Raw genomic sequence first — 12884 nt, 5'->3', positions numbered from 1 at the left:
CCTGTGTCACGTGCACCACCAGATGAGTGACGACAGCCACCCCACCTAAAACAAAAATCCTTCTAGTCACATTTGTCTGGACCTGGAATGGTCTCGGTGTGTCGGTTTTCGTTTTGCACGATGTGTTCAAAGTTCTGATGGAGGGAGCTCGTGTTCACGGGCCATTTACCAGAGGAATAACATCTAGCAGGAACATGATGAGGGTGGACATCTCTGTGACCGAGGGGGCAGGATGGCCGCAGTCCTGCTGGGGAGGGACTGGTTGGTCATCTGGATCACTACTAAAAAAAGAAGAGAGTCAAAAATGGCGATGGCTACCATGACAGCCGATACGTGACAGTGGTGTAAAAGGGGCTTTATGTGTCCGTCAGTCATTCACCACACCTGAGAGAGGAGCAGAAGCGTTGGGTCATGTAGTCCCACAGGTACTCGCTGTCCATGGAGCTCACCAGCATGTTCACCGTCTTTATGATCTCCGACGCGTTCTTGTTCTCTTTTATTTTACTGCCCCCGGGGAAAATACAGCATTAATAACACGTTATTCACATTCTCTCACAGCTTTAGCAGCAGATGAATTAACTGATTTAATTAATCAATTAAGAGCTTTCAAACGTTTTTTTTTAATAATTAAAGCAGTTACAAAGAGATATGAAGCAGAATTTTTCCATTTCAGAGTTGGTTGTGCCACCGCTAGTTGACATAACACCACAGGTAGGACGAGAGAGAGAGAGAGAGACGAGGGCAGATAAAATAGACTAGAAGGATAGATTAGATAGAAAGAAGGGTACAGTAAATAGATTCGATAGCTAGAAGGGTATATATTGTGATCATTCACACTAAGTATTTAAACTGTACATAGATATGCCTGCATCAGTCAGCATCCATCCCGTCATCCATTCCAGGGATCACCGTTTTTGAGAAATCTTTTTCCAGGACAATTTAAGGACATTTTCCAGGACTTTTGCTTGCATTTACATGACAGCCATTGCTCACAGAAGGTCATGAACATACCGCCTAAACTCCAGACACTGATGTATAATCTCAGCGGCTAAAATTATACTAAATGAATAAATAAATAATATGCCCTCCCAGCAGGTAAAAATAAGACTTTACAACCTAACTTTACAATTTTCAGTGAGCCCAATCACACTGCCAGGACATTTGATCAATTAGATAATTTTCCAGGTTTTTTTTTCCCCCATGATGGGTGAACTAGTCTTTAAATTTCCAGGTTTTCCAGGACACGTGGTAACACCGCTACCACCTCCCATACACACACACACACCTGGCTATCTCTTTGCCTGTGAGTGCCGAGTTGGAGACGGTTTCCTCTCCGACCATCTCGCAGCAGTAGCAGTGGAAGGCCCGGACCACCTCCAGCAGCACACAGCTCAGAACCGCCGGACCTGAGCGGACACACCACAAGCGAGGATGCAGAGAAAACCAAAATAGTTGGTCCATACACTTAGGGGTTTTTTTGTGTGTGTAATTTTTCAAAATTTATACCATCATATTATGATAATAATACATTTTATTTGTCATGCACTTTTCACTAAAAGCAAATCACAAAGTGCTGAGAGTACTCCAGGGGTGCATAACCCCCCCCCCCCAAAAAAAGAAGATTAAATGCATTTCATTTTGGGTTTAAGTCTTTCAGTGAAAATTCATGTAAAAAATGAAATGGTGAGAAACTAACCCTCTTAGCTCTTTAGAAAATGTCGTCCTTTTTCAGCAGATATTACTCACAACAGCTTGTTTACATGTCCAAAGGCTGCAGCCATCGACGGAGGAGCGATGTGGGGGGAGAGTCGTTTTGTTGTGACATAACGGCTCGTGTGTTAGTGTTATGAGGAATTTTTACTATCAGCAACAGAAGTCTTAAGAAACTTGATTTAAGATAATCTTTCATTTTTAGAGCGAATGTCTTGAAACAAGCGATACTATCATGAAACAAGTGCACTTTTTTCTTCTAGAAGATTTTTTTTGGGCATTTTCTGCCTCCATTGGACAGCGATAGTACAGAGAGAGACAGGAAAGGCAGGGGAGAGCGCTGACACGTAGCAAAGGGCCTGGGCCGGACTCGAACCCTGGCTGCCGCGGCAAGGACCCAGCCCCATGTGGCACGTGCTCCACCAGGTGAGCCACCGGGGCGCCCCCACACGTGCACTTTCTTGGAACAAGTAATGACGACATCTCCCCGTGGGGTAAGATCATTTTACCAGCAATATCTTGAATCACGCATATGAGACTGAAAACAAGATCATCGATAAGCCTTTTTGTTGGGGGCAACCTTCACCACAACCTCTACTACTACTACTACTACAGGTTGTTGGGTGCATCCTTCACCACAACCTCTACTACTACTACTACTACTACTACAGGTTGTTGGGTGCATCCTTCACCACAACCTCTACTACTACTACTACTACTACTACAGGTTGTTGGGTGCATCCTTCACCACAACCTCTACTACTACTACTACTACTACTACAGGTTGTTGGGTGCATCCTTCACCACAACCTCTACTACTACTACAGGTTGTTGGGTGCATCCTTCACCACAACCTCTACTACTACTACTACTACTACAGGTTGTTGGGGGCACCCTTCACCACAACCTCTACTACTACTACTACTACTACTACTACTACTACTACAGGTTGTTGGGTGCATCCTTCACTACAACCTCTACTACTAATACTACTACTACTACTGCAGGTTGTTGGGTGCATCCTTCACCACAACCTCTACTACTACCACTACTACTACTACAGGTTGTTGGGGGCACCCTTCACTATAACCTCTACGACTACTACTACTACTACTACTACTACTGCAGGTTGTTGGGTGCATCCTTCACCACAACCTCTACTACTACTACTACCACTACTACCACTACTACTACTACAGGTTGTTGGGGGCACCCTTCACCACAACCTCTACTACTACTACTACTACCACAGGTTGTTGGGGGCACCCTTCACCACAACCTCTACTACTAATACTACTACTACAGGTTGTTGGGTGCATCCTGTCTGTAGGGACGTCCGACTAAGCCGCAGGTAAAACGGGGACTCGATCTGGCGATCCCCGTGTTGGCAGGCAACAGAATAGACCGCTACGCCACCCGGACGCCCCGAGAGGCTTTTGAGAAGAATGACGACACCGACTGAGCCGTGAAGAGAGGAAGTAGGCCATCATTTGTTTAAAGCGAGGAAGAATTACGCAAGTGCGGTTTTCCCGGTTTGGCTGCTTACCTATCTCCGGTTTATCCAGCAGACTGATGATGATGCGGAAGGGCTTGAGGTAGCCGATCACATTTTCTGGGTCGCTCTCGACGTCTTTTTGCTGCAGGATGTTGATCACAGCCTGACAGACGAGCGGATGAGGACCAAGGACATGCACAGAGACAACACATACCCACATTAGTCCTACATCATAGCTGCGTGTTTATCTGGAGTCAGATTTCTGCTTACTGACATCCTATGAAGAACTGACTATAGGGGCAAAATCCTTCAACACTGATATCAACTGAAGTTAACGGTGAATTTGGTCCTGTGAGTTTATGTTGTGTATCTACCCTACATGCGAGTCTGTATGGCTGACCTTAACAAGGAGGTCTCTGGAGTAGGTGTTGAAGTAGAAGGCTGCGTGTTCCTCAGCTGTGGAAGATAAGGAAGTGTGTGGGGCCACCATTTCCCCCTTTGTGTCTGTACCTGGTAACACAAAACGCACAAGCTACAGCCAGCTGGAGCACAAACGCCTCACCCAACTCTGACAACAGACGAAACACACTTTTCTTTTTTTTTTGAGTGAAAAAATAAATAAATAGTAAAAAAAAATTGTGTGGATTTTTGCCCCTTATTACGCCATATAACGACTCCAAATGCTTGTCTCCGGGTCAGAACCCCCCATGAAATCTGATAAAACCAGCAAACCCAAAGAAACCATTAACAGTTAGGCCTACACACACATCAGCTGCTTTCAGCTGGGTCCATCTGACCTCGTTAATGTAGCGCTGAAAGGACAAAAGCGGGAACCCATTTTGAAAGTTTACTGGACGTAGAAAAAGCGACAAAGAAATTTCTGCGAGTGTTTGCTTCAGTCGGTGGACGGACGTGTACCTAGAAGCCAGGCGTACAGACGCCTGTTGAGGGACATGTCTCGGCGGAGCAGGGTGAGCGAGGCGGCGGACACCACTGTGACTATCTCCTCGCCACTCAGAGGGATGCTGGCCTCCTCCGGGTCCTGACAAAACCAGACATGGAGGCGTAGTTAGTGGAGGTACGACAGGAGATGTGGAGAGAGGACAGACGGTGTGCTTACAGCGACAATCCTGGAGTTTGGCTTTCTGATACTTCCTATTGCTGTGTGTATTCGGGGCAACATTAAATCCAGGAATATATAAATGAAATGTGCACTTGCTCATTTTACAGTCACTGCTGGGTAGGACGGATAGGGTGCAGGGCATTTTACATCACCGTGGCAGAGGAATGAGATGGCAAATAAGCACACTTGGTAGACAAAAGCTCATGTAAGATCTTATATAAGACCTGAAATTACTGCAACATCAACAGCTATAACTCAGGTTCAGCCATGCTTTTTTTGTGCGTGTGTGTTTTTATTTGCTCAGCATTGGGGAAGGTGCTGACACAACAGCACTGGTGACTGTCTCTCTCTGAACGGGGCCTCTGGGATTTGGACTGGACAACCACCACTGAGCAATTATCATTGCAGGTGATGGTAAATTAACAGAAACAAGGATTTTCAGGATGGCAGCTTCAAGGAAATGAGGGTGAGAAGATGGTAAATGAGTGTGTGTGTGTGTGTGTGTGTCGTGGCTCAGCCTCTACAGCCATCTGAAGACCCACAAGTAGACAACCCGACGGAGAGGACAGTCACACTCGCTTCGAGTGACCGCCGATGATGATGTGTGTGCGTGTTCTTGTTCTGCTATCAACGTGAGGACCAATTTGACTTTTTAAACTATCAGAGTTGGCTGGTCCTCACCTCTTTAAGGGTCTGTTTCAGGGTTAGGACTCTGGTTTAGGGTTAAGGTTAGAATTTGGATCATGTTAAGGTAAGGTTAGGGTAAGTGTTAAGGTTAGGCACGTAGTTCTGATGGTTAAGGTCAGAGTTAAGGGCTAGGGAATTAATGTCGTCCATGAGGGGTCCTCACATATATAGAAGTACAAGAATGTGAGTGTGTGTGTGTGTGTGTGTCCACTCACCAGACAAGCAGCAAAGGGGAAAAAGTAAAGGAGGATCTCGAGCATGTTCCTTTGCACCAGGACATTGGAGTCTTGCAGAGACAGACACACTGCCTTTATCTGGGGAAGGTGAGAGAGAGAGAGAGAGAGAGAGAGAGAGAGAGAGAGAGAGAGAGAGAGAGAGAGAGAGAGAGAGAGAGAGAGAGAGAGAGACAGGAAGAGAAAGACAGAGAATAAGATCACACAGATGACACAAGCAGCGACATGCGGACATGATGGCGTGGGGCTGAGACCCGATGGCATATATTCAATAACGCAGACGATTACTCACCGCCATGTCGTGGTTGTAGCCAAGCATGTGGGTTTGCTGGCGCGGGGGCGCCATGCGGTCAAAGTGTGTGACTATGAAGAGCGAGGCCGGCAGTCGCACCTGGGGACTGACCAGCATGCTGCCCCACAGGGCACCATAGAAAACCTGCTGGCCTACCAGCAGAGACAGCCTCAGCAACAATGCATCAGTCCTGGACAGGAAGTGCACAAGATGAGAGAAGAGCTTTTTACAGCGAAATGCTCAAATATCTTTTTTTCTATTTTTAAAGACCCCCCCCCCACTGTTAAAGGAAACAGAGAGTCTCAGAGAGTGAGCCGGACAGAGATGAAGAGATACAGACGAACGGAGAGAGAGAGATACCAAGCCAGAGAGTCAGAATGAGAGAAAGAGGGATGGAGACAGAACGAGAGATAGCAGAAAATCAAATGGATTTTTTAAGTGTCGCGTCCTCCGAGATGTTCTGTTACACGTTTTTTTTAAAAAAAATTTAAGCTGACTTTACTTTTTTTTTTTTACAGACATGTATTTGTAAACGCAAGACCAATGTCAATTTTGTCCTGCAGGGGGCGACCGGGTGGCATAGCGGTCTATTCCTTTGCCTACCAACACGAGGATCGCTGGTTCGACTCCCCGCGTTACCTCCGGCTTGGTCGGGCCTCCCTACACACACAGTTGGCCGTGTCTGCGGGGGGGGAAGCCGGATGTGGCTATGTGTCACGGTTGCCACACTAGCGCCTCCTCTGGAAATGGGGGGGGGGGACAGCGTGATTCTCCCATGTGCTAGGTCCCCCTGGTGAAACTCCTCACTGTCAGGTGAAAAGAAGCGACTGGTGACTCCACATGTATCGGAGGAGACATGTGGTAGTCTGCAGCCCTCCCCGGATCGGCAGAGGGGGTGGAGCAGCGACCGGGGCGGCTCGGAAGAGTGGGGTAATTGGCCGGATACAGTTGGGGAGAAAAGCGGGGGGGGGGGGGGTAGAAGAGATACAAGAAGGGTGTGTGTGTTTGTGGGGGGGGGGGGGGTAGCGTACCTGTCGTAGACCTCTAGCCCCTCCTCCAGACCCGGCAGGAGTCCTGTGACAAAGGCCTGGAGACTTGGCAGCAAGGCCCTCTGCAGGGGGAGGTAGTAGCGCTCATACAGAGTTAACAGGGCCGGCTTGACTGCCATGGCCGCATGGCCGAGCAGCGGGAACAATCCTGAGCTGCACCCCAACACACACACACACACACACACACACACACACACACACACACACACACACACACACACACACACACACACACACACACACACAAGGGGAAATTCATAAATAACACTCAGTGGCACAGACTCTGACCCAGGGGTGGGTTCTCAACACGGGATAAGGCAGCAGATTTGGTGCTCGTCTCCTCACCTGTAAATGAAGAGATCCTTCGCCAGCCATTTTGTTCCAATGATTTTGAAGATGACCTCGTAGGTCTCCAGGGCCTTCAGGTGCACGCCGCTGGGCAGGGCCGGGTGCAGGCACTGGGCCAGACGCTTCCCTATGATCAGCCTCTTGGGCAGGAGGGAGTAGCGCAGGTTACTCTGCAGCGCCTGGCGGACGGAGTGAAAGAAAATGGCAGAGAACAGGAAAAAAAAGCAAACAAAAAAAAACAAAAACAGAAGGAGTCTGGAGAGCAGGCCGGGAGACCGGATGACTACTGACGCTGACAGTTCACTTCTGCGTCAGCAGCTCTGCAGAACACATCAGATGAGAGTGACTCATTTCGTCTCTATTGCCAGTTAGTGTTTAACACGGGAAAACGTGGTCGCCGGCTCATTTGTTAGACACGAAGCATCACGTTCTTGTGCATCTGCACACACACGGGCGCTCCAGAGCAAACATCCTCATAACAAGTCAGAAGTTAAACATTTGGTGCCAAAGGTCGCCTCGGGCCACGTGCCTCAAGCCGCCATTTAGTTACCAGCCTGAATATACAATAGCAGAGAGCCATTATTATTATTTCTATTATACAAATTTCCTTTAACTTCATGCCATAACACAGCATAATAACTGGGTCCATTCCTTGGGCCTAGGGTTAGAATGAGGTAGAAGTCTGTTTGATGGATAGTGCCTTTCTTTGGATATGAGATGGTCCAGGTAGTGCGACCTTCTCTGGTTCTTGTATTCTGATGTTACCCGGCCGGATCCGTTGGGTGTATTTCTCAGTTCCTTCTTTTACAAGTCCCAGGGCTCCTATCACTACTGGTATTGTTGTGGTTTTCATTCCCCACATTCGTTCAATCTCTATTATTATTTGCATTCATCCCCCTTTTTCTCCCCAATCGTATCCGGCCAATTCCCCCACTCTTCCGAGCCGCCCCGGTCGCTGCTCCCCCCCCTCTGCCGATCCGGGGAGGGCTGCAGACTACCACATGCCTCCTCCCATACATGTGGAGTCGCCAGCCGCTTCCTTTCACCTGACAGTGATGAGTTTCGCCAGGGGGACGTAGCACATAGGAGGATCACGTTATCCCCCCCCCTAACAGGCGCCCCGACCGACCAAAGGAGGCGCTGGTGCAGCGGCCAGGACACATACCCACATCCTGCTTCCCACCCGCAGACACGGCCAATTGTGTCTGTAGGGACGCTCGACCAAGCCAGAGGTAACACGGGGATTCGAACCGGCGACCCCCGTGTTGGTAGGCAACGGAATAGACCGCCACGCTACCCGGACGCCCAGAGAGCCGTTATAATACTGTAACGTGCATGGATAAGAAGACACGCTGGCCGCTGGCTGGCGGGTCTGACCCTTTAGTGTAGCGGTTAGCGATGCCTCCTGCGGTGCGGGCGATACGGGTTCGCGTCCCGGCCGCGGCAGTTCCTGTGGTTGCGTTGTGTCCCCCGAATTCGCTACAATACAGAAGTGAAACCAATGCATCTTTGCACAAATGGGGACGTGGTCTCGTTCTAGTCAGCACCTGCTAGTTTCAGAGGACACATTCAAAATGGAAACGCACAACCTTAACACAGAACTCGTAAGGTGACGGAAGACCTCCAGCTTCTCTCACCAAAACACCATTTCAGCCTTCACATCACCAATATTGCACAGCATGCACAAACACGAGGGGACTCGTGCAAACGTCTCTACGAGCAGCGCTGCGGGCATCAGCAGCCGGCGCTGCCCCGTCAGTTCTGGCCGTATGCACCGTACCTTATTGAGCTTGCCCAGGGAGGAGATGAGGTCGGCCCACTCGCTGGAGGACTCGAAGTTCCGCAGCGCCTTCTCGATGACGAGTCCGTAATTACGATAGCGGGAGTCATTCTGCAGCTCGAGCTCCTCGGGATCCATGGCCCGTCAGTCTCGCCCCGGCATGGCAGGCACCACACGTCCGAGGGAGGGGCGGGCAGGGCGTGTATCTTGAATCAGACGCAGGAGAGAGGCGTTTAAGATTAGGAGGCGGAGGACCGACATACCCGACAGAATCTCTCCATCCGTGACTTGCTGGCTATTCCTCTGAGGCTCGTTTCTAGCAAACAAAATTAGCCAATTAGTCGTGTTCACTGACACGTAGCCACGGGCGATGGGGACAAACGCTCCCATTCATGGCTGGGTCACCGCTCGGCCTGCCGGCCTGTCACTCTGCGCAGGCTCGACTCCTTCAAACACAAACACACAAATTGTGTCGTGTTCCACATATGATTCCAGGACTAAACAACAAGCTGCGGGGCTCGGCTCGCTATCTCAACACAAACCGGCACTGTGACGCTGCGCGTTATCCTGTGTGCATAATCAAATGGCTCGGGTCACATGCGAGGACGAAAACAGCACATCTCACTTTCAGCAACACACGTCTAGCAGGCATGAAAGCCACTATTCAAGTGCAGCAATGTCAATAAAAAAGCTGTAAAATGTAGTGACAGAAAAATATCCGACTGTGAAACAACAGCCGGCCACATCCCCCTGCACATGGCGAGGGCTGTGGGGATCCGTGTCTGTGAGTTTAGCCGGACAGAGGCGGGGTGGCAGGATTAGAGCAGCACAGACATCTGGACATCTGGACTCCCTGCGGCTGAGCTGAGAGGGGCTTTATCGTCGCCACAGCCAAGCCCCAAAACACGTGCTGCGAGAGGAAACGCACACAAGTGCACCAGACCTCCAGTACAGGAGGAAACTCACCCTGCGAGATGAAGCTAATGACTTCCTGCCTCATCAAATATACCATTAATGTGTGTCGGGGGGGGGGGGTTAAGAGATAGAGTGACTATAAAAACAGGAGATGGAAAGACAGACAGGTTGACAGACATACAGACACATACATGCAGAAAGACAGACAAACAGACAGACAAAAAGACACATACATGCAGACAGAGAGAGAGAGAGACAGACAGACATACAGACAGACAGACATACCTGCAGACAGACACACATACAGACATACGCATACATGCAGACAGACACACATACAGACAAAAAGACACATACATGCAGACAGACAGAGACAGACAGACATACATGCAGACAGAGACAGACAGACATACGCATACATGCAGACAGACAGACAGACACACACATGCATGCAGACAGACACATACATACAGACAGAGACAGACAGAAAGGCACATACATGCAGACAGAGAGAGACAGATAGACACATACATGCAGGCAGACAGACAGACATACATGCAAACAGAGAGAGACAGATGGACACATACATGCAGGCAGACAGACAGACACCTACATGCCACAGACACATACATGCAGGCAGGCAGGCAGACAGACAGACAGACAGACAGACACATGCAGACAGACAGACAGACACATACATGCCACAGACACATACATGCAGACAGACAGACAGACACACATGCAGACAGACAGGCAGACAGAGACAGACACACATGCAGACAGACAGACAGACAGACAGACAGACACATACATGCCACAGACACATACATGCAGACAGACAGACACATGCAGACACACATGCAGACAGACAGACAGACAGACAGACAGACAGACAGGCATTTGAGGGATAATTCGTCTGATAGGTAAGCTAAAGAGATCAAGTGATCGAGGGCCTTGCATCATTTACCTTGTGATCTCAGCCAAGCCCAGCGAGTAACTCACAAACACTGAACAGGACAGATTTATATCAGCCCACGACTTCTCACAGGTTTAACAATCACACGTCCATATCAGCGAATCAACACGCCCTCTGTCAGCAGCAGGGCCAAAACAAGAGTAGACTGAACACAAATGAAGAAGAAGAAGAAGAAGAAGAAAACAAAATGGATCCAAAATCTACCCGTGTCAAGGTGAACGATACAGACTTGGCGGTGGAGTTTGCACAGTATGCAGCAACACATCCCCCACCAATAAGGGAGGGAGAGAATATTGCCTGCAGCAGGAAAAGCGCAGGCTCGTCAGGCACAATCCCGTCCGAACCCAACGCAAACACGACGACGACTGCTGCCGTTTAAACAAGCGATACGGGGGCAAGCAGGGCCGCCCGCAGCTCTTGCTGAGTAAGCGCGTGTGCGAGGGAGACAAACAGGAGGAAACGGGGGAGTGAAAGCAAGGAGAGGGAGGGAGAGAGACAGGGGGGGATGGATGGGGGGGGTATCTTTCATCCTGATGGGTGAATAGATAGAACATTCCCGAGGGCTGATTGAGCCTGTAGGCAAATGGGGCTTTCGACTGTGTGCTAAGAAGGTGGACGCACTGCTCAAAAGCCGACTTGGACAAACAGATCCAGTCGGAGACGCGAGGGGCGTCGCAGCCGCCGCGTCACCACAGCCAATTAGGGGGATTGGACGCCGGCCGGCGGCGCTTTGCCCGACGGCAGTGCACGTGCCACCAGAGACTGCCAAGTCACGCCGGGGCTTCGGCACCGGCCCCCGGCGTGCAACTTCACTACAACCCCCCCCCCCCTCTGTTTTGCAGAGAGCGTTACGTAAGAGCCCGGCCATGGCGCACGCCGAGCACCACCCTAAACAACTGCATGTGACGGAACGGGGGGGGGGGAACCTCACGTGTGTGTATTTGCATGGCGAAAAACAAAAAATCAACATTTAAAAGATGGCAGATGGATATTGCTCCGGGGTGCAGCGCCGTCATACGCCGCACGACGGCGCTATTCAAATAAAGGCTGAAGCGAGCGACACGGCCTGTTTGGTGTCGGGCGCGTCCCTGCGCAGGCGAGGATGAAATCGGCGGTGAGGCGAACGAACAAGTCGGCCGACCGCAGCGCCGCATCGGTGACTCACCAAGCCGCGAGACGAGCCCGCGCCACAGCAACACAGCCGCGCGCCTCCAATGGTCGCGCTGCGCCCGCTTTCCTACACGCGCATCTTCTGCTCCGCTAGCGCACGTCCGACGGGAGGTCCCGGAGTCGCGGGGAACGGCCGCGGACGGGGTAAGGAAGCCTCAAACTGAGGAGGGAGCGCTTCCCGGAGCTGGAGGGGAGGGGACACCCCAAATATGACTCGCCGAGTCAGCGCAGCCCGGAGCCTCCGACCCTCTCGTGAGCGACGAGTAAAAAAGAAAAAGAAAAAGAGAAGCAGAAATAAAGCAGGTATTCCCCCTGGACGCGTGTTAGAAACGCCGGGTTTTCTCCCTTCGCACCCCCCCCCGCTTTAATCCGCGCAGTTGGTATCGTCCAGGACCTGCGACGTTTACGAACCTCTCACTTGGCTGCCAGATATTTGGGCACCGAAGAGCCGAGGACGTTACCACGCGTCTTCCACCGTCTCTCTCCGCTTGGGTTGTGTTTCCCACAAGCAGCTTCCCACCGGAAACACTTGCCCCCCCACACACACACCTTCACCCCCCCCTCCCCCATGTATGTTCTAATCGCTTTCACAACGAGACTTCCTTCCTCGGAGTGACGAGTTGTTATTGTATCCAGTAGACCAGTGTTTCTCAACCTTTTTGGGGTCCTGGACCCCCTGCGCATTTTTGATCTACCCTGAGGACCCCTCCACCTGATCTTGGGGGAGGGGGGTTGCAATTTGATAGAAACAGTAGAAACTGCATTTTAAATTGCATTATAGCATTTATTCACTCTTTGGGGCAAAAATAAGAGCTTTCAGTTGTAACTTAGATATAGTTAACAAAACAGAATTCTTATGCAGTAACTTTCAGATATATGTAACAACACAGAATATGTATTCAGTAACTTTCAGATATATGTAACAAAACAGAATATGTATTCAGTAACGTTCAGATATATGTAACAAAACAGAATATGTATTCAGTAACTTTCAGATATATGTAACAAAACAGAATATGTATTCAGTAACTTTCAGATATATGTAACAAAACAGAATATGTATTCAGTAACTCTCAGATATATGTAACAAAACAGAATATGGATTC

General features: G+C 49.9%; 1 protein-coding gene across 3 annotated transcripts in view; it reads right to left on the bottom strand.

The window, feature by feature from the left end:
- The window catches only part of dop1b (DOP1 leucine zipper like protein B), a 41225-nt gene extending 28942 nt beyond the window's left edge, over positions 1–12283 (bottom strand). For 2 of the 3 annotated variants that reach the window (XM_056289175.1, XM_056289177.1), the window contains exons 1-12: positions 12190–12253; positions 8718–8923; positions 6935–7116; positions 6572–6742; positions 5541–5730; positions 5231–5329; positions 4124–4247; positions 3606–3715; positions 3257–3368; positions 1286–1406; positions 385–504; positions 170–281 (exon numbers count right to left, since the gene is read on the bottom strand). In XM_056289175.1, the coding sequence (XP_056145150.1) occupies positions 170–281; positions 385–504; positions 1286–1406; positions 3257–3368; positions 3606–3715; positions 4124–4247; positions 5231–5329; positions 5541–5730; positions 6572–6742; positions 6935–7116; positions 8718–8855 (1479 nt within the window). In that variant the 5' untranslated portion in view covers positions 8856–8923; positions 12190–12253. Of the gene's footprint in view, positions 1–169; positions 282–384; positions 505–1285; positions 1407–3256; positions 3369–3605; positions 3716–4123; positions 4248–5230; positions 5330–5540; positions 5731–6571; positions 6743–6934; positions 7117–8717; positions 8924–11773 lie in introns of all 3 variants that reach the window. The other variant, XM_056289176.1, reaches the window with a different exon arrangement.
- Between the last annotated feature and the right edge of the window lie 601 nt (positions 12284–12884).

This window comes from Lampris incognitus, chromosome 11 (genome assembly GCF_029633865.1).
Source record: "Lampris incognitus isolate fLamInc1 chromosome 11, fLamInc1.hap2, whole genome shotgun sequence".
Classification (NCBI taxonomy): domain Eukaryota; kingdom Metazoa; phylum Chordata; class Actinopteri; order Lampriformes; family Lampridae; genus Lampris; species Lampris incognitus.
Note: the sequence above shows the minus strand (reverse complement) of the source record. Positions and strands in the feature narration are given on the sequence as shown.